Below are 21,041 nucleotides of genomic sequence, written 5' to 3'. Positions count from 1 at the left end.
CTTGGTCCTCTTCATCACTTTCTTGGGATCATTGTCTCCCGCACTTCATCTACACTCTTTCTCTCTCAACGCCAGTACCTTCTTGACTTGCTCTCTCGTGCGGGGATGACTGATTGTCAATCCTGTCGTACGCCGGTCGACGTTGGTACCAAGTTGTCGGCCGACGGTAAACCTTTTTCTGATCCTACTCTATATCGCAGTATCACTGGTGCTCTCCAATATGCCACTCTCACTCGTCCTGGTATATCTTATTCTGTTCAACAAGCGTGCTTATATATGCATGATCCCCGTGTTCCTCATTTTTCTCATGTCAAGAGAATACTTCGGTATCTCAAAGGTACTATTGATCATGGTCTTCTTCTTAACTCTTCCTCTCCAACAAGCTTGACAGTTTATTCTGATGCAGACTGGGCGGGTTGTCCAGATACTCGACGATCTACATCCGGCTTTTGTGTTTATTTGGGTGACAATCTTGTTTCTTGGTCTTCTAAAAGGCAGGTTACAGTTTCTAGATCTTCTGCAAAAGCTGAATATAGATCTGTTGCTCATTCTGTGGCCGAGGCGGTGTGGCTCCGTCAGCTTCTGGTTGAGCTCCATCGACCAATTGAGCGTGCAACTATTGTTTATTGTGACAATATTTCTGCAGTCTACATGGCATCCAATCCTGTTCAGCATCGCCGCACAAAACACATCGAGATTGATATTCATTTTGTTCGTGAAAAAGTGGCTCTTGGCGAGGTCCGTGTGCTTCATGTTCCTACCACTGCGCAATTTGCTGATATTTTCACCAAGGGGCTCCCCACTACAGCATTCACTGGCATTCGCTCCAGTCTCAACATCGTTACACCTAATGTTGACACTGCAGGGGGGTATTAGAGTATATATTCGGTTTGTATATTTGGTAGTTCAAGTTGTAATCTATCTCTACTATCCTTGGCCCCCAAGTTTTGTATCTTATATAAACAGCCCTTCGAGGCCCTAATACATATTCAGAATTCAATAATCTTCAGTTAATTAGGATCATGATTGAAATCACGCAAACAATCGGACCGTTCTTCCACTTAGTTCGTAGTATATGCAATCCTCGTAAGAAAAGCGGGGTTTTTTTTGCAGGGAGGAACAGCATACTATTGGCTGTATATAGGTACATGCATCATGATCAGGGCATGTAGGATTTTTTGTTAATTAAGACTAATACATTTGTTTACGGAGAGAGCAAAGTAACCGTGAAAACGAATATGCGTAGTATAGATTGTTTTACATGTACACACACATCAAAAATACAAAATCAATAGATGCATGCCTCTTTTACCCTCTGGGGGGCACTTTCTAGAACATATATTCTGTGACGCACGTTGTGATTAAACCTGCTACCAGACTGCAGTTGATGCTGGATTCTTTGGAGTTCTCGTCCCTGCACTCAACGCTTACCGCAATGCGCAAATAATATCATACATATACGGCTAGTGTCCGAGCCATCCAAAACCCATCCATAGATTAAGCAAGATAATTACATCCACATATGGCTGGTGCCTAATCGATCTAAAACCGTCCACAGATTAAGCTATATGATTAATTCAAAGAAAAACGCCATCAGCAAGACAGCAATGCAGAGTAATTTCATACCGGCTAGAGAGCTTAGCTGTAGAGGTATTACTTTTCCTTTCGTTGTATATATCACAGTCCATTTGATTTGGTCACCAGATGAATTAATTACCACTCTCAATCCTTACGTTGGATTATTCAGTCAAGATTTTGTGTGGAAAATCTGCCGACATTAGTTAATTAATTACTGTCAGGTGAATATATTCTCTCCCACCAAAGATTAAAAATTTAAAATTCGTGCAATTGTAATCAAATTAAAAAAAGTACTCTCTCCGATCTATATTACTTGTCGCTCAAACGGATATATTTAGCACCAAAAGTTGATAGAGATGTTAGGGTACGTACGTGGAGAGTAGTAATCCGGCTGCAGACCAGGAGAATGGTGATCGACCGATCGTGTGCCCATTTTGTCCTAGAAGGCTATGTTGAAGGCAATGCGCGTCACCGTAGGCGACCAGGTCAGTCGAGGGCGAGGCCGTCAACGTAAGACCCAGAGCTGTGGTGCCGCGGATGTACCGAAGAATCCGCTTCACCAGGTTCCAGTGAGTGTCGCGAGGGGCGTGCATGTGGAGACACACCTGCTGGACGGCGTACTGCAAGTCCGGCCGAGTGAGTGTCAAGTACTGGAGAGCGCCGACGATGGAGCGGTAGAACGCTGCATCTGGCGCGGGTGAGCCGTCGAGCGCAGAGACCTTGGCCTTCATGTCGATAGGCGTGGGGACAGGCTTGCAGTTAAGCATGCCTGCCCGCTCGAGAAGGTCCTGTGCATACTGCTGCTGATGAAGAAAGAACCCATCGGCGCGTCGGACCACCTCAATGCCGAGGAAGTAGTGCAACGGGCCGAGGTCCTTAATGGCGAACTCAGCGCTGAGGCGAGCAGTCTGCTGACGAAGGAGCTCGGGCGAGGAAGCCGTCAGGATGATGTCGTCGACGTAGAGGAGCAGGTAAGCGGTCACCGGAGCCTGGTGGTAGACAAACAGCGAGGCGTCGGAGCGAGTAGCCCGGAACCCGAGCTGCTGCAGAAAGCCGGCGATCCGCTGGTACCAGACGCGAGGGGCCTGCTTCAACCCGTACAAAGAGCGTGAGAGCAGGCACACATGGTCAGGCTGAGCCGCGTCGACGAAGCCGGTTGGCTGCTGGCAGAAAACCTGCTCCGAGAGATGGCCATGCAAGAACGCATTCGACACATCCATCTGATGCACCGGCCAGGCGCGAGAGACCGCGAGCTGAAGGACCGCGCGAATCGTGCCCGGTTTGACAACCGGGACGAACGTGTCGGTGAAGTCGACTCCGGCGCATTGCCGAAACCCGCGGACCATGCACCGAGCCTTATAGCGCTCGAGAGACCCGTCAGGGCGAGTCTTATGCCGGAATACCCACTTGCCAGAGATGACGTTGGCATGGGGTGGCCGCGGGACAAGCTGCCAGGTGCGGTTGCGCACCAGCGCGTCAAACTCCTCCTACATCGCCGCGAGCCAATGCGGATCGCGACGGGCAGCTCGAACGGACGACGGGAGAGGTGACGGCGCAGACGTCGAGGCAGCGAGGAGGTACTCATCCGCACAATAACGCGTGCTGGGCCGGTGAATGCCGGCGCGAGCACGGGTGACCATATGGGTGTCCGGGGCGGCCATCGGGGCCGGCGGGGTCGGCGGGGCCGGCAGGGCCGGCGGGGTCGGCGGGGCCGGCAGGGCCGGCGGCACAGCCGGCGAGGCAGGCGGGGCCGGCGACGAGGCGGGCGAAGAGGCCGTCGAGGAGCCAGGGTCAGGCGTGGGAGATGCGCTCGCTGCCCGGGCTACGGACTCAACGGGAGTCGGGGGCGAGGGGTCCGGGTCCGACGTCGCGGACCCAGAGCGGGGCCCAGGCGCGGTGGGGGCGCCGAAGCCAGGGGAGGCCCACGCGCTGCAGGGGGCCCGAAGCCGAGAGGGGGCCCGAGCGCGAGTGAGCGGCCTCCCCGAGGGGCACCGGGAGGCGCGGGTGACGATGGCGAGTCGGCCGGCGGTGGTACCTGGTGAAAAGGAAAAGACCTCTCGTCAAAGTAAACGTGCCGTGAAGTGAAAACTCGGTGGGAAACCGGATCATAGCAACGATAGCCTTTGGTGTTTGGTGGGTATCCGAGAAAGATGCATGCCACGGAACGAGGTGCGAGTTTATGAGGAGTAGTGGAGGCGATGCTAGGATAACAGAGACACCCAAAAACACGAAGATCATCATATGAAGGTGGGCTACCAAAGAGGAGATGGTGTGGTGCAAAGTTCCCACGAGCACGAGTCGGACGAACGTTGATGAGGAGAGAGGCGGTGGAGAGAGCGTCCGGCCAAAACCGGGGCGGGACATTGGCGTGGAAAAGAAGAGTGCGCACACAATCATTGAGGGTGCGAAGGATCCGTTCGGCGCGACCATTTTGTTGCGAGGTATACGGGCAGGTGAGACGAAAAATCATGCCGTGTGTGGCGAGGAGGGTGCGAACCCCGACGTTGTCGAACTCCTTCCCGTTGTCAGTCTGCAAGGCATGAATGGGACGCCCAAACTGTGTGGCGACATAGGAGTAAAAAGTAGTGAGAACGGAGAGTGCATCGGATTTTCTCCGCAGCGGGAAGGTCCACACATTGTGCGAAAAATCATCAAGTATGACAAGATAGTATAAAAAAACCCGTATTACTGGCAACAGGAGATGTCCACAAATCACTATGAATCAACTCAAATGGATACGACGCCACCGATGAGGACGCGCTAAACGGAAGACAGACATGCTTGCCGAGACGACAAGCATGACAAGTATGATCATCGGTTTTATTACACGTGAATGAAAAAGTCCTAAGAATATGACGAAGGGTGGCCAGGTTCGGATGTCCTAGCCGAGCATGCCAAAGGTCCATCGTGGCGGAGAGAGCGACCGGAGCGGATGTGGAAGTGGCAGTGTTCACCGGTAGAGGCCGTCCGGGCTGTCACATCGGTGGAGCACCATTCGGGTACGGGCGTCCTTAACGGAAAAACCCACTTCGTCAAATTCAACAGTTATAGGATTTTCACGTGTAAGAGAACGAACAGAAACAAGATTAGTGACTAACTCAGGTGAAACTAAGACATTAGACATGTGAATAGGTGTAGAGTTAGACGGAAAGGAACCATGACCGACATGAGTAATGGGAAGGGAAGACCCGTCCCCAACAGTGATACGACATGCGGTAGAAACTGGAAATACGGAGTTGAGGTTACCAGGGTTGGAAGTCAGGTGGGTGGTAGCCCCGGGTCCATATACCAGTCGCCGCTTCCGGTGTACGTGTTGGGTGTAGGGGCGGAGTGAAGCGACGCAAGGAGGGCCGGATCCCAAGGGGCCAGCGGGAGTGCGGCGGCCGCGGCCTGAGGGGCGGCGTGGCCAGGTATGGCCGCGGCATAGCCACCCGGGGAGGCGTACGGAGGTGCCGCGACGGAGTAGCCACCCGGGGCGGTGAAGAACGCATGATACGCGCCGGGGCGAGGGCCGAGGATCCCAGCCGGGACGGGCATCGTGTACGCATGGACCACCCCCATCCAAGGGTTGGTCGCGGCGGCCCAGGGGGGCGGGGGCTGCTACTGCGGCTGGCGGGGCGCCCCCCCCCCCCCCCCCGCGTGGTGCTGCTGCTGCTGCTTCTTGCCGCGGCGCCCCCCGCGGTGACGATCAGGGGCAGGGGTGGCGGCTGGTATACGGGCGCCGGTGGCGCCTGGAAGTACGACGCCGGTGGCGGCGGCTGCGGCGCCGTGGGAGGAGCGGCGCGGGAGGTGCCCGCCGCGAGAGCCGTGTGCGTGGCCCGGGACTTCACCATCTTCATCCTCCTCTCCTCCAACCGAAGATAGGCCACGACCCGAGGAAAGGTCGGGTCCGGGAGGAATGTGAGGTTGGAGGCCGCGTTGTCGAACTCCTCGTTCAGACCAGCGGTGAGCGTGCTGAGGAGGAGGTCGTCGGAGACCCGCTCCCCGAGGTCGCGGAGTTCGTCAGCATGTTTCTTAAGGCGCATGCAATAATCGTCAATGGACGAGTCAAGCTGATGGCAGCCAAAAAATTCATGCTGAAGAAACACGCGGCGTTGGAGGGCGTTGTCGGGGAAGAGCCCGTTCAGCTTCGCCCACACCGTCTGCGCATCATCAGTGTCGCAAACGATGGTGTGGAAGATGTCCTTGGAGATGGTTTGGTACAGCCAGCGAGTGATGGTGGCGTCGATGGTCAGCCAGTCGTCGTCCGCGAACATGAGGCCGGAGTCGACGGAGCCATCAACGTGATCGATGAGGTGGTACTCGCGGAAGACGAGGGAGAAGTAGGTTTTCCAGGCGTAGTAGGTGGAGGTGGCGTAGTCAAGAACGACGGGCACGCGGGCGAAGATGTCGAGATCGCGGACGACCTCCACCGGGGGAGGGGCCGGACCTTCGAAAGGATTGGAGGGGAGGGAGGCGGCGGAGTGAGGAGAGGCCATGGGTGCAGCGGCGACCGAGGGGAGAAGTGGCGACGCGGTTGGCGGGGAGATGGGATTGGGTGGGAGGGAGGCGCCATGGAGGGAGGGAGGCGGCGTGGGAGAGGGAGAGGGAGAGGGATGGGGATGGGAAGGCGCGCGCGGCGGCGGGGTGAGGATGCGGCGGCGGCGCAAGGAGATGGCGGCGGCGGCGGCGAGGAACTGCGGCGGCGGCGGCCAGGAGCGGAAGCTAGGGTTGGATCGAAAGGGAAACTGATACCATGTTGAAGGCAATGCAACTCTCGATGTATTGATCGGGTGCACGGTGCACGTATATATGGGTACAAGGCAGCCCTCAGCCTCATCTATACAAAAAAACTAGAGGCGGGGCCGATAGGAAATTATCCTAACAGATACATGCATAAATATGTTCAACAGGCTAGAACTGACAATTTAAAATCTAGCTTGTAGTTTTTCCAGTGGAACCCTTGAAAGTGAGCGGAAGGACCTAGCAAACTAAGCACGCGGTCAATTAATTAAGATGCACCGCAACTATTCCAAAAAAAAAACATGTCGATCGTATGATGAATGCTCTAAGAACTAAAAGATAGTGATTTCGGAAACAAACCAGCAGGTACAAGGTGTGGACGATTCGAGCATCGAAACTTCATGATAATTTGTTTTGCTTTTTGCTTTTCGTAGAGCCGATCAACATTATGGCGGATATTTTCAGAAATATCATGAGGATAATTAGTTAGATCATCTTTATTTCTTATTGAACCATTCTCATTTCCATAGTTTTTGTAGCACAACGATATACATGAACACATGGGCCAAGGAAGCGGCGACCTGGGAGGGGTGCGGTGGCAAGGAGACGTCCGGGCCGGAATGGGGCATGGCTAGAAAATTCAATAGTTTAATGATTGGCCAGTTTTTTGGCATGTGTTATTTCAAAGGTCCGTGCTTTGAACAATACTTGTCTCAGCCAAACTTGTGGCCATATTTGATTTTTTATGCCAAGCAAAGTACTCTAGAAACCAGTTTTACCAAACCAACAACTTAAAACTGGTTTTCCCATAATTCCTCGCAAAACATATCAAGTACTAGCTATCCAGACAGCCACTACTTATCGCACAATCGTTATTATTCAGATGAGAGCGAAAATATATCTTGGTTCGTCTCACATTCCCCTCGAACCGCTTCAAATAACATGGTTTCTTTACCACCGGCTACAATATATGTGTAGCTATCGACTGTGTGTGTACAAATCTTAACAAACAGTGATCCGGCTGGCTAGACATGTGAGTATGACAAATTAATTAGCGCGGGTAACAATCTTTGAATTGACAAATTGTAGTCCTGTAGTTTTTTCGTGGACCCTGATAGGGAGGTGAAGAACTATATATAGACCGAGAAGCTCACTGGAAAAAAAAGCATCTCCATCCCGTGTTATAAGATGATTTTGCCAGAGCACCAACCAGTGTAGAAGCTGTGGCCGATTTGAATCGGACAACACCATATTTGAACAATACTCGTCTCGGTCAAACTTGTGGCCATATTTTACAGCTGAGTGTTTTGCAATTCGTTGACATTCAAATTGTTGTCCGTCCGTTCTTGCGCGGAGATTCGCGCTGTTTTTTGTTTTTCGTCGGGCTTGTTACCGGGTCCGGTTTTTTGTGTGGGTGCAGTTTTCTCTCTGCCCGTTACGGCTGCCCCGGCCTGGTCTGATTTTTGTGTTGTTTTCATTTTCTCCTCTCTGTTTCGATAAGGCTGAGGCGAAGCTCGAGCGGCGGAGCAGAGGAGGAGATTCTCCCTGTCCATGGCGATTTCGTGAACTTCCAGCGCTCGAGCTTCATTTCTGTCCCCTTTCTATTCGCTCCCCGGTGTCGTGGTTGGTTATTCCTCTCTGTCGCTCTGTCGAGTATGATGTTCTGCTTGTGTTTGTTCCATATCTAGGCCAGTTCATGTCACCCTCTCGCCTTCTGATGCAGCCGCTGGTGGGTGTGATTTCTAGGTTTTGTGGTTGTTGTGGTCGTCTCTGGTGGGCTGCTGTTGTAGTTTGTAGATGCAGCGGGGTTTCCCCTTGTTTCTGTAGATGTAGCGTGGGGGTTTCTATAGATGTATCAGTAGCCTGCGGGATTTCTCTTGCTTATGTTCTGCTCATGTGCCTGTACGCGAGGATTATGTAGATTCCTAGGTCTTTCCGTGATGCTACCTGCTCATGTGAAGCTCTTTCTAGTCCCTGATTTCGGCTGCTGATTTTTTGTTGTTAGATGTAGCTGTTTAGTTCCCCTTGGTACATGTTTATGTACTTCTAGAGGCATGATATTTGAGTTTAATTTTAGTGTATTTTGTCTCAACCTTTCAGTGTAATTTACTTAGTATTTCGTCTCTAATTTGTTAGTTGGTTGGTTTGGCTTGACAGTGTCTTTTTTAATGTAATTTCAGTGTAATTTGTCTCAGCTTTGCAGTGTAAGGATTTACTATGTAATTTATCTCAGTATTGCACTGTAATTTGTTTCAGCATTTCAGTGTAAGGATTTACAGTGTAATTTATCTCAGTATTGCAGTGTAATTTGTCCCAGTCTTTCACTGTAATTTACCTGTAATGTTTTCCCGTGTGATTTGTTTGGATCGCTTCTTGTTGTAGCAATCTATTGAGAAATCTTCAGCAAGCAGAGATGGTGATGTTCCCCCTTGCAATGCCTTGCTTTTTGAAATGAATGTGCAGAAATCGTTTGGTGCTCGTTTTGGGTTTGAGGTTTGTGTAGTTTTGGGGATTGTTCTTTGTGCTCTTGCCTTTTATTGCTTGTTGATTATTTTTGTTGTTTTACTGAATTTTTCAGGCTTCCTAGGTAGTTATAGACCTTGTTCAAGCTAGGAACAAAGACAAGCACAAGCTATTTGTTGAATGGTCACAATCCCTTATAATTGATGTTCTAGATTGCTTATCACACTCATCTCTGAATGTCAAATCTGTTCCTACAAGTGAGGTTCATTCTCTTTATAAGTTCTCTTCTGGTTAGTTCCTTCTTGAAGTTATTTTTTTTGTTTCTATTATCTGATTTATGTATTCTTTCTTGTATGATCTTATTTATTTGTTCTTGCGCGCGTTGTTTCTTTGTACTTTTGCAGGTACTAAGTCTATTTTCTATTCACTCTTTCATTGCTGAGAGGAACTTTGAAACTGCTGTTGACAATCCATCTCCTCAAGTCGAGCGGCAAATCCCCAATTTGAGTCCGTGCTTGAGTTCATTTTAGCTACTGCGATACTGGGATCAACATCTTCAGTGTCCTGCAACTTTTAGGGATTTCTTTTAGTTTTTTTTCTGAAATGTTTCTCCTTTTATGTTCTTCAGTTGAAAATTGTTGTGTGTACCTGTTGCAGATTCATGTTGTAGAACAGGTTTGTGTCCCAGGGATTAGATTCTCCTCCACCATCTTCGCTTCGCTGCCTCTTCATGATGCAAGTCTAGCTCCGATGTCTGCAAGGTAGGTTTAATGATTTTTAGTGCGTTTCCTTCACCATTTGTTTGTAATAGTTATTCAGTTGTTGTTTTCCTTACATTGTTATCTCCTGTTGTGATGAAATTGTCCTCTACTTTGCTCCTGTAGTTTTCCTCCTTAGTTTCCCCAATGTTCGTAGATCCATCTCCGGATCGGAATGTACCTTAAGGTTCATCACAAGTTTAATTTTAAGACATTTAGGTATTTTTTGCAGCAGTTAATTGAGATTTTTGATTTTATACCTTGTATATAATGTCGGGATGAAGGAGTGCAGTGAAAGAAAATGATTCTTGCATCATAATTTTGGTTAGCCTTTTACCTTTTTATGTGTTTTAATCATCTTTGCAAAGTTTTAGGTACTGTATCTCACATTTAATATGAGTTCTTTCTGTGTCAATCTCAGTAGATCCTCTTCAGTTACTGTCCTCATCATGCTCCTCTCGTGACACATTTTGAAAAGTAGAATGTCAGTGCTAGCATAATCATCAGCAGCAAAGCTTGTAGAAATAGATGAAAGCAGAATCTCAGTGTTAGCATAATCGCAATCATGCTTGAATGCATTCTGTAGGTTGTATTTTGCGCTTATAGTGTAATAACTAGGTACTTACAGTGTAATTACTTTAGTTTTCTTGAGTTTTTTACATTTGGAAATTGCTAGGTACTTACAGTGTAATTACTTTAGTTTTCTTGATTTACAGTGTAATTATGTGGGTGTTTATAGTGTAATTGTCTTTTGTCTCCATGTTTACACCGTCTTTTGCACTGTAACTTTCTATGATTTACACTGTAATATTCTAGGATTTACTGGGGTTTAATTTGCGCTGTAATTGCAGTGTAATTACACTGTAATTTTCTAGGATTTACAGTGGAAATCCCCTCTAAATTAAAGTAAACTACACCAGTTTTCACTGTAATTTTCTAGGATTTACAATGGAATTTTTACTAGGTACCTTTAGTTTACACTGGAATTTACTAGGTATTTACAGTGTAATTGTCTTTTGTCTCCATGCTTACACCGGTTTTTTCACTGTAACTTTCTATGATTTACACTGTAATTTTCTAGGATTTACTGGGTTTAATTTACACTGTAATTGCAGTGTAATTTCACTGTAATTTCCTAGGATTTACAGTGGAATTTTTACTAGGTGACATGATTTAATTTACACTGGAATTTACTGGGTTTACAGTGTAATCTCTTGTTTACACCGGTTTCTGCACTGTATTCTCTATGATTTACACTGTCATTTGCTAGGATTTACAGACTAGGCACCTACAGTTTAATTTGCTCTGGAATTTACTGGGTATTTAAAGTGTAGTTGCATCTTTTGTCTACATTTTTCACTGGTTTTTGCACTGTAAATTTCTAGGATCCGCACTGTAATTTTCCAGGATTTACTGGCAGTGTAATTACCAGCAGTTACAGTTTGGAATTTATGGTGAATATACACTAGAAATTCTAGGTATTTTGTGTTTTACAAGTATAGTTACATGGGGATTTACACTGGAAATTACTAGGATCCTACACAGTATGTTTTCTGAAATTTTTACTGTCTTTCCCATGGTAATTCCTTGTTGATGTCTCTTTATGCTTTTTCCCAGAATTATAGCTGATGTTGATCTCTCTGTTTGTAGATGAAGCAATTTCTTTGTGATTTGTTCAAGCAAGAGGTGAAGAGGGGTTTGCCCTTTGCGTGCGTTCCACTGTGGGCATGTGATGTGTCGTCCTGGAGATCAGGCGGATGCTGGCCCCTGATTTTCTGGAGGGGTTTGTTGTCCAGGACGAACCGGGTCAAATGTTTAGCCCAACCCGTTTAGGCGTTCTTTTTGTTATCTGTTGATATTTCTGCTATTTACAGGTGCCAGCTGTTGATTGGTGAGGGTATTTGATTGTTTTCGAATTGAAAAACAATCAAATGTCAAATAGACAGCAAATAAAACAAATCAGTTTTAACAAACCAATAACTTAAAACCGGTTTCCTAAAAAACCCTCTTAAAACTCATATTGCAAAACTTATCACAAATACTAGCTACCCAAACAACCACATAGAGTTACGTAATTCGCACAATCGTGATTATTCAGATGATAACGAAAATATATCTTGGATTGTCTCCCATTCCCCTCGAACCGTTTCAAATAACATGGTTTTTTTAGCACCGGCTAAATATATGTGTAGCTATCGACTGTGTGTATACAAACCATACCAAAAAGCGATCCGGCTGGCTAGCCATGTGACTATGAAAAAATAATTCGTGCGGGTAACAATCTTTGAGGCAAAGAAAAAGAAAAGCATCTCCATCCCGTGTTAAAAGATGATTTTGTTCCCCCGAAAAAAAAAGACGATTTTGCGAGAGCATCGACCAGTGTAGAAGCTGTGGACAATTCAAATCGAACAACACCATGAGGCTCATCATGAGCCATCCAACACAAATTTCAGATGGGTTTAGTTGGACCGTTTGATTCGGCACTTGTATGGATGCATTGCCATGGTCTATTTAGCATATGCACTTGTACAGATGGGTTTTGTTAACGGACGAACATTCGCAGCGAAAACAGCAACCAGTATCAATGTTGCATCATTAGTTCAGAGGAAATCTGCGTTAGTCTATGACAAGCTACCTTTTCTTCCATACCCCAGCATCAACATTTTCTCTTGGCAAACACCGTCTCAGGAGGTAACGACTGCTTCTGAACCTGAACTGCTGGCTCATGGCTGTACTGTCTGTTTCTGAATCTTCGTCAGTTCTAGTGCCTCCAAATACCGATTAATAAACCCAAAGGCAGAGACGGGACTCTGAAATCACCAAAACACGAGTAAAAACAGAGTGATTCAAAGTATCCGTTAGCCCAACCAACGATTGCCTGACATCTTGAATCTCAATTAACGCCATTCATGCGCGCTGGAAAAATGCATTCTGTACAGTTACGGACGGGCTCATCAATCGAATTGGTTCTAAAAACTCCAATTCTTCAGGCAACTTCTTTCCTATGTAGTACTAGTACTCTACTATCTTGCTACGGCATGTCGACGCTGTTCGTTTAGCTTACTGGCTGTCGCCGGCCATGGACACGGCGGAGAGCCGGCTGGACCGGGGACGGAACCCGCCCGCGCGCCTCCGGTGCTGCAGCGACTGCTGCGCCGCGGGGGGCGGCGCGAGCGCCCTGCGTGCCCAGTGCCCGCTCCCCATGGGGACGGGCCTGCTGGTGCCGCTGCCGGCGGGGGCCGCCTGCTTGCGCTCCTTGTGGAGGCTGCACCGGAACGAGCCCGGGTGGTTCGTCGGGGAGCACATGCAGGACCGACGGCTCCTGGAGGAGGCGGTGGGAGACGAGACGCTGACGGACTTGCCCGGCGAGCGGGTGGCGAGCTTGACGCGGGTGGGCGAGGCGGAGCGGTAGCTGGGGATCGACAGCACCGGGCCGCTGGGCCGACTCGCGGACGCCGTCGCCATGAGAGATTAGAGTGCGCCGAGGGGAATGTCTGGTTTTGGAGATTTGGGACTTGAGAGTAAACTGAGATGGAGGCGGGTTAGGCAGAATTTATAGAGTCGGGAGGGGTATTCTGGTAAATTCAGGGGTTCGTAACTGAGTTAAGGTCGAGTTAACTAACTAACTGTGGTTAATGGGCATAAAGCAGTGGGCGTCTGTGCCGTGGGCCCGGACGGGTAGCACACCGGAATCGGTTCACAATATTTTAGGACTCTTGCCAACTTGATTTGAATATTTTGAAAAGCTGCGTGCAGGTGCACATCCGACGTTGCTGTCAGAAAACCGGTTCCGGCACGCTGAAAGGACGGACCCAGAAAAAAAGGAACGCTCGGAGCGAGGCAGGTGATGGTCAGGTTGGCACGACTAGGACCTGAACGACGTGACGCGCCAGCAGCCGGACGGCAGCGACCGGACCCCAGCCGTCGGCCATGGGATCGTCCCCGCTTTGCTTGAAACGCGGCCGACCTGTGAACGCTCGACACAGTGGCATCGGCATCAGTCGCCGTAATGGCAGTGTCCATCGATGCTCTCCGAATCTGTTCACTCGCTCCCGCCCATGTACGTTGGTTCGTGGAGTCCGCATGAAGGAAGGGATCATGGAGCCCGCCGGCGATGTGCATGTGATCCGGCCGATTCCGCCGCGAGATAACTGTTGCTACTGCTCTGCGTCCGCTCCCTTCGATTCTGGTCGACCGGACGATCGAACGTGGCCGTCTCTTTCACTGCCGCTCCGGCTCTCTCTTCGTCTTACAGTCTTTTGATCTTCGTTGTTTCACTGTGAACGTCCGTTCCTGGCAACATGCACACTGTTAAACAGAGGTGCATATTCCTCTGTTTTACACGGTGTGCCCAGTGCCCAGTGCCTTTGTAAGTCTGTGGGCATAATCAGTAATCCAGCCAGTGACAACGCAGCAAAGGACAGTCCTGGTGTCGTTCCATTTTTTAACTCAGATGCAGATCTAGTGCTAAAAAAGAAGCACTGTTCATGTCACGGCCCGGCACATGCGCGAGGACACTACATCACGACGCCGCGCGCAACGGCTACACCGGACGTAGGCACATGCATGGTCGACCTCGCGCCACAGACTGGGAGGCTGCGCGTGGCAACGGCCGGCCACACGCACATGGTCGACCTCGCTGCGTGCCAAGGCAAGGATTGGGAGGGCGCGTGGCGACGGCCGGCCACACGCACATGGTCGACCTCGCTGCGTGCCAAGGCAAGGATTGGGAGGGTGCGTGGCGACGGCCGGCCACGGCAGCTGGCGCACGCAGCGCTCTGGGGCGGGCGCTACTAGGGTTCATTTTGTTTACGTTTTCTGGCCACACCTTGTCGTTTGGATTCCGAACAGCTTGCTTAACCGTGCCGACCCGGCCTACTGTTGCCTGGCTCCATGCGCTGCACCACTCACGGCGGTTGACACATACATACCTTGATCACATGGCCTGCTGTTTTGATAGACAATTCCAAAATTTAGATTCGTTTTGTGTAGAACGTTGATCGATCTCCAATCATATCGAACTTGGTGGTGGATCTCCATTTCGTGCCGCGTATTCTTGTACGTATTCTTCGTTTGATCGCGCACAAAATATGTATATATGGTTGTGTCCAGTTTTGAAGAAATCATAAAAATAATATGGGTCTTTCTAGGCTGATGTCCACGCTGTTTTGTGGTCTATTTTTTTCCTAGTTTTTTTTTGTTTCTTGTTGTTGCATTATATATTTGTGGGAGCTTAGATGTGACACCTTTAAAAAACATCTATATGTGAATTAGATAAACTGAAATAATATAGCATCATGTGCTCGGTTTCCAAGTTGATCGTGGAACAAGACCTCGAAAACAAAAGTTGAACGTGGGAAATCCTAAAAGAGAAGAACTAGATTAGTGCACCGGTCCGGGATTAGACCTGAGATGCAATCCGAACACGATGCCGCACTTGGAAGCATCCCGTTGATACGTTTCCAAAGAGGAAGATCTTTGTTAGCCCTTTCCGGCCAAAACATGCGCCTCATGTGTCAAATGGGTCTAAGCCTGGCCCGACCCGATCTCGATGTAGCGTGATCTCCTGAGCCACTGGGTCTGCCACAAGTGAAGCAAGCAAGATCAGACCCCGTCCGCTTGATCAGCACAGCACGGAAAGGCTAGGTTTGGTAACGACGGGGTAGTCGTGCATGAAAGGCACGTAGACACTGGCGTGTGCGGTCAAGCCACCGGCCGGCCAGTGCGGGCGTGCACGTACATGTGGCACGGAACGGGAGGTTTTGACGGCGACGTCGTTCGGTTGGCTGGTTTTTTTTTTTCGAAACGGAGACATAAGATTTACCTCATCTATTAAATAAGGAGAGAATAGAGTTTAGATTTTTACAGGACACCCCATACAAGCGACATGACAATTACTCACACACAATGATAGTCCCTAGCTTCTTGGCGCCGGCAGTAACCCATAACTTTGCCTCACCAATGATGGTTTGGAGGAGAATAGGCGATGGCGCAAATTTTTGCCGAAATACCCTAGCATTTCGCTCGTTCCCAAATGGTCCAAGAGGTGAGCATGACAAGAGAGGACATGGCATGCCAATTCGGGTTTCGGTCATCGGTACGCTTGACCCACCACTCCTTGACGGATTCATCAAGATGCCAATCGGGAATGTTGACGTGAGGTAGCCCAAGCTTCTCGATGATAGATCTCCAAAGCCTAAGAGTGTAACGACACTTGAAGAAGAGGTGTGGCCCCGTTTCTTGCTCTCTGTTGCATAGTGGACAAAGACCACAATTGACCCAACCACGCTTCTCCAGACGATCGGCGGTCCAAATTCGGTCTTGCAGGGCAAGCCACGCAAAGAATTTAACCTTAGGGGGTGCCCAAGCCTTCCAAACCATACGGTCCATGGGAGAGAGAGTCAATCCAAGGAACAGAGCCTTGTACGCAGTGGCCGCCGAGTAGATCCCATCGTTCGCGTGCTTCCAAGTAATGTCGTCTTCGGCTTGGTCGTCAAGGGGGAAGTCATGAACAAGCATCCAAAGAGTGAAGAATTCGCTAATGTGGCGAATGGAGATAACAGTGTTTGGATTGATTTTGAGAATCCATGCATTCTCATTGAGGGCTTCACGCACCTTTCAATTCTTTCTCCTTGATGCCTCGTAGATTAATGGAGCAATATCCATGGGTTTCCGCCCAAATAGCCAAGGGGAGTCCCAGAATGGTGTTTTTGCACCGTCACCCACAGTGATAGTTGTAGAGGCGTAGAAGAACTCGAGGTCCTCGGCGGTGCAAGGGTTACCAAACCCCACCCAAGGCTTGTGGGGCTCCTTCCATTCATACCACAGCCAACGAAGACGTAAAGCCCGCGAAAAAATTTCGGTGTTGAGTACCCCCAGGCCACCATATTCCTTTGGCCTACAGACTATTTTCCAATTGACTTTGCACTTGGCTCCCGTTGTCTTATCCGCACCGGACCATAGGAACGACCTCTCCAACTTATTTAGGTTGCTGAGCGTACTTGGCGGCACAATGAGAGGCGTGATTGAGTAGATCGCTTGGGATGAAATGACCGATTTGACAAGTGGCGTGCGGCCGATGGTAGTGATATTTTGGCCATCCCAAGTGGCCAATTCGCTCGCCGCCTTGTCCTCAAGATATTGGAAATCCACCTTTCTGAGCTGCCAAACAGAGAGAGGCAAGCCAAGATACTTCACCGGGAAAGTAGCACGAGTTGCAGGCAAGCACTGAAGAGTGTGCCCAAGATTAAGATGACTACATCGAATTGGCACAACGGAGCTTTTCTGAAAGTTGGTGCATAGACCTGTCACTTCACCAAAGCCTCTCAAGATGGAAGCAAGATTGTCAACGTCCCTTTTGATAGGAGCCAGAAAAACAGCAGCATCATCCGCATATATGGAGGTTCTCACCGTAGGCCCCCGCCCACGTATCTTGTGAAGAAGGCCTTTCCGGGTTGCCAAATCCAGAATCTTATGCAGCGGATCAATCGTGATGACGAAAAGCAGGGGGGAAATGGGGTCCCCCTGCCGAAACCCCTTCCCATGCTTAATGGGAGGGCCGGGGATGCCATTTAAGAGAACACGAGACGATGACGAGGATAAGAGTGCGGCAATCCAAGCCCGGAACCTATCCGGGAAACCCAAACGCTGAAGGAGATCTAACATGTAGCCCCACTTGACGGAGTCAAAAGCCTTTCTTATGTCCAGCTTGAAAAGGAATGACGGGGTCTTGCACTTGTGTAAGCGCCTAGCAAAATTACGCACGCACATGAAGTTGTCATGTATGCTACGCCTCTTTATGAATGCACTTTGGGCGTTGGAGACAAGGCAGTCCATGTATGGAGCCAGCCGGAGCGAAAGGACCTTGGCAATTATTCTTGCGATGGCGTGGATGAGACTTATAGGTCTGTAATCAGAGATGCCTTCCGCACCCTCCTTTTTGGGCAATAGCACAACATTGGCGGAATTCAACCAATGCAGGTTGGAGGTGTGGAGAGAGTCAAAACACTGGATGACTCTCATGACCGAAAGCTTGATGATGCCCCAACACTTCTTGAAGAAGATCCCTGTGAAGCCATCCGGACCGGGCGCCTTATCACTAGGCATCTCCTTTATGGCCCCCCAAACCTCATCTTCCGTGATGGTGTTGCCCAGGTCGTGCAAGTCATGGGTCTCTATTCGAAGCTCCTCCCAGTTGAAGTCTTTGTTGCTACTGCATCCTGTACCCATGATCTCTGTGAAGTGGGAATGTATGATCTTCTCTTTTTCCTTGTGTTCGGTCACCCACCCATGCACATATTTGATCCGGTGAATGTGATTTTTCCTCCTTCTGGCATTGATGCGTCGGTGGAAGAATTTTGTGTTTGCATCCCCATGCTTCAAATTTGCCAACCGAGCACATTGACTCTTCCTAGACCTCTCAAGTACCGCCAAGCTAATCACCCTCCGCTTGAGTCTCGTGCGCAAGTCTCGCTCCTCTGGAGAGAGAGCCCTTGCCTCTTGCGCGATGTCGAGGTGGAGAATCACAAGCAGGGCCGCATGGAGCTAAACCTTAGCCTTGGAGAACAAGTTCTTGCTCCACTCAGATAGTCGGATCGCAGTTTTTTTAGCTTATGGTACAGCACTTGATACGGCTCCGAGTGCCCGACTCGCTCGTCCCAGGCCTTTTGCACTACCTCCGAGAAGCCAGGCAAAGAAGCCCAGGAGTTTTCAAACTTGAAGGATCGAGGCCTTCTGGGCCCTTTATCATCAGCAAGCAGCAGGGGGCAATGGTCGGAAAGTGAAGATGACAGAGCATGTAGGACATGGGTGCTGAAGGTCATATCCCACTCCGCATTACAGAAGGAGTCAAGCTTGCAGAGAGTTGGGTTGTCCCGCTCGTTGCTCCAGGTGAAGCGCCGATTCTGGAGGTGAATTTCCTTGAGCTCACAAGATTGTAACACAGCCCGAAAGCGATTGATCCTACGCCGGTTGAAGATTCTCTTGTTTTAGTCGCGTGCACGGCAAATTTGGTTGAAATCCCCAAGGGCCAGCCATGCAGTCCCATTAGGAGGCTTGTGGGAGATAAGCTCGGCAAAAAACGCATCTTTGCAGGCGTGGTTAGTTGGCCCATAAACGGAGGTGACCCTAAAACAGACGTCAGTCGCACGGGCACGAACCGTACCAGAGAGGCAATAGGTCGATGCAGTGATATCGGAGATGTCGAGGACCGTGTCATCCCAAAGTAGCAGAATCCCTCCCCTAGTCCCCAGAGCCGGGCGTTGCGCAAAGCCTTGAAGCCTATTACTGTTGGGGAACGTAGTAATTTCAAAAAAATTCCTACGCACACGCAAGATCATGGTGATGCATAGCAACGAGAGGGGAGAGTGTTGTCCACGTACCCTCGTAGACCGATAGCGGAAGCGTTATCACAACGCGGTTGATGTAGTCGTACGTCTTCACGATCCGACCGATCAAGTACCGAACGTACGGCACCTCCGAGTTCTACACACGTTCAGCTCGATGATGTCCCTCGAACTCCGATCCAGCCGAGTGTTGAGGGAGAGTTTCATCAGCACGACAGCGTGGTGACGATGATGATGTTCCACCGACGCAGGGCTTCGCCTAAGCTCCGCAACGGTATTATCGAGGTGTAATATGGTGGAGGGGGGCACCGCACACGGCTAAGAGATCTGAAGGATCAATTGTTGTGTCTATGGGGTGCCCCCTGCCCCCGTATATAAAGGAGCAAGGAGGAGGCAGCCGGCCAAGGGAAGAGGCGCGCCAAAGGGGGGAGTCCTACTCCCACCGGGAGTAGGACTCCTCCTTTCCTTGTGGGAGTAGGAGAAGGGAAGGGGGAAGGAGAAAAAAGGAAGGGTGCGCCCCCCTTCCCTAGTCCAATTCGGACCAGACCATGGGGAGGGGTGCGGCCACCTTTTGAGGCCTTTCTCTCCTTTCCCGTATGGCCCATTAAGGCCCAATACGAATTCCCGTAACTCTCCGGTACTCCCAAAAATACCCGAATCACTCGGAACCTTTCCGAAGTCCGAATATAGTCGTCCAATATATCGATTTTTACGTCTCGACCATTTCGAGACTCCTCGTCATATCCCCGATCTCATCCGGGACTCCGAACTCCTTCGGTACATCAAAACTCAATAAAACTATCATCGTAACGTTAAGCGTGCGGACCCTACGGGTTCGAGAACTATGTAGACATGACCGAGACACGTCTCCGGTCAATAACCAATAGCGGGACCTGGATGCCCATATTGGCTCCCACATATTCTACGAAGATCTTTATCGGTCAGACCGCATAACAACATACGTTGTTCCCTTTGTCACCGGTATGTTACTTGCCCGAGATTTGATCGTCGGTATCTCGATACCTAGTTCAATCTCGTTACCGGCAAGTCTCTTTACTCGTTCCGTAACACATCATCCCGCAACTAACTCATTAGTCACAATGCTTGCAAGGCTTATAGTGATGTGCATTACCGAGTGGGCCCAGAGATACCCCTCGGACAATTGGAGTGACAAATCCTAATCTCGAAATATGCCAACCCAACAAGTACCTTTGGAGACACCTGTAGAGCACCTTTATAATCACCCATTTACGTTGTGACGTTTGGTAGCACACAAAGTGTTACTCCGGTAAACGGGAGTTGCATAATCTCATAGTCATAGGAACATGTATAAGTCATGAAGAAAGCAATAGCAACATAGTAAACGATCGAGTGCTAAGCTAACGGAATGGGTCAAGTCAATCACGTCATTCTCCTAATGAGGTGATCCCGTTAATCAAATGACAACTCATGTCTATGGCTAGGAAACATAACCATCTTTGATTAACGAGCTAGTCAAGTAGAGGCATACTAGTGACACTCTGTTTGTCTATGTATTCACACATGTATTATGTTTCCGGTTAATACAATTCTAGCATGAATAATAAACATTTATCATGATATAAGGAAATATATAATACTTTATTATTGCCTCTAGGGCATATTTCCTTCAGTCTCCCACTTGCACTAGAGTCAATAATCTAGTTCACTTCGCCATGTGATTAACATCAATAATTCACATCACCATGTGATTAACACCCATAGTTCACATCTCTATGTGACCAACACTCAAAGGGTTTAATAGAGTCAATAATCTAGTTCACATCGTTATGTGATTAACACCCAAAGAGTACTAAGGTGTGATCATGTTTGATTGTGAGATAATTTTAGTTAATGGGTCTGTCACATTCAGATCCGTAAGGATTTTGCAAATTTCTATGTCTACAATGCTCTGCACGGAGCTACTCTAGCTAATTGCTCCCACTTTCAATATGTATCTAGACCGAGACTTAGAGTCATCTAGATTTAGTGTCAAAACTTGCATCGACGTAACCCTTTACGACGAACCTTTTGTCACTTCCATAATCGAGAAACATTTCCTTATTCCACTAAGGATAATTTTGACCGCTGTCCAGTGATCTACTCCTAGATCACTATTGTACTCCCTTGCCAATATCCGTGTAGGGTATACAATAGA

At 49.0% G+C, this 21,041-nt stretch overlaps 2 protein-coding genes and 1 long non-coding RNA gene across 4 annotated transcripts; 1 reads left to right on the top strand and 2 right to left on the bottom strand.

The window, feature by feature from the left end:
• Nucleotides 1–4,528: 4,528 nt before the first annotated feature.
• On the bottom strand, nucleotides 4,529–6,056 carry LOC141026206 (uncharacterized). The gene is made up of 2 exons (XM_073502200.1): nucleotides 5,295–6,056; nucleotides 4,529–4,588 (listed from the first exon to the last, which is right to left on the bottom strand). Exons 1-2 carry the CDS (start codon nucleotides 6,054–6,056, stop codon nucleotides 4,529–4,531), a joined length of 822 nt encoding a protein of 273 aa, XP_073358301.1.
• A 1,411-nt stretch (nucleotides 6,057–7,467) lies between these two features.
• On the top strand, nucleotides 7,468–11,385 carry LOC109742709 (uncharacterized). Of its 2 annotated transcripts, XR_002227928.4 has the most exons (5): nucleotides 7,733–7,923; nucleotides 8,683–8,793; nucleotides 8,879–9,053; nucleotides 9,168–9,524; nucleotides 11,172–11,385. It is a non-coding gene; the product is annotated as an uncharacterized lncRNA (long non-coding RNA). The 2 variants fall into 2 exon arrangements; XR_005760825.3 differs by having other exon boundaries at nucleotides 7,468–8,793.
• A 592-nt stretch (nucleotides 11,386–11,977) lies between these two features.
• On the bottom strand, nucleotides 11,978–13,049 carry LOC109742708 (uncharacterized). Its single transcript, XM_020301809.4, has one exon. The coding sequence runs from the start codon at nucleotides 12,984–12,986 to the stop codon at nucleotides 12,582–12,584; it is 405 nt and encodes a 134-aa protein (XP_020157398.1). The 5' UTR covers nucleotides 12,987–13,049; the 3' UTR covers nucleotides 11,978–12,581.
• Between the last annotated feature and the right edge of the window lie 7,992 nt (nucleotides 13,050–21,041).

This window comes from Aegilops tauschii, chromosome 6 (assembly GCF_002575655.3).
Source record: "Aegilops tauschii subsp. strangulata cultivar AL8/78 chromosome 6, Aet v6.0, whole genome shotgun sequence".
NCBI classification, from domain to species: Eukaryota; Viridiplantae; Streptophyta; class Magnoliopsida; order Poales; family Poaceae; genus Aegilops; species Aegilops tauschii.
Note: the sequence above shows the minus strand (reverse complement) of the source record. Positions and strands in the feature narration are given on the sequence as shown.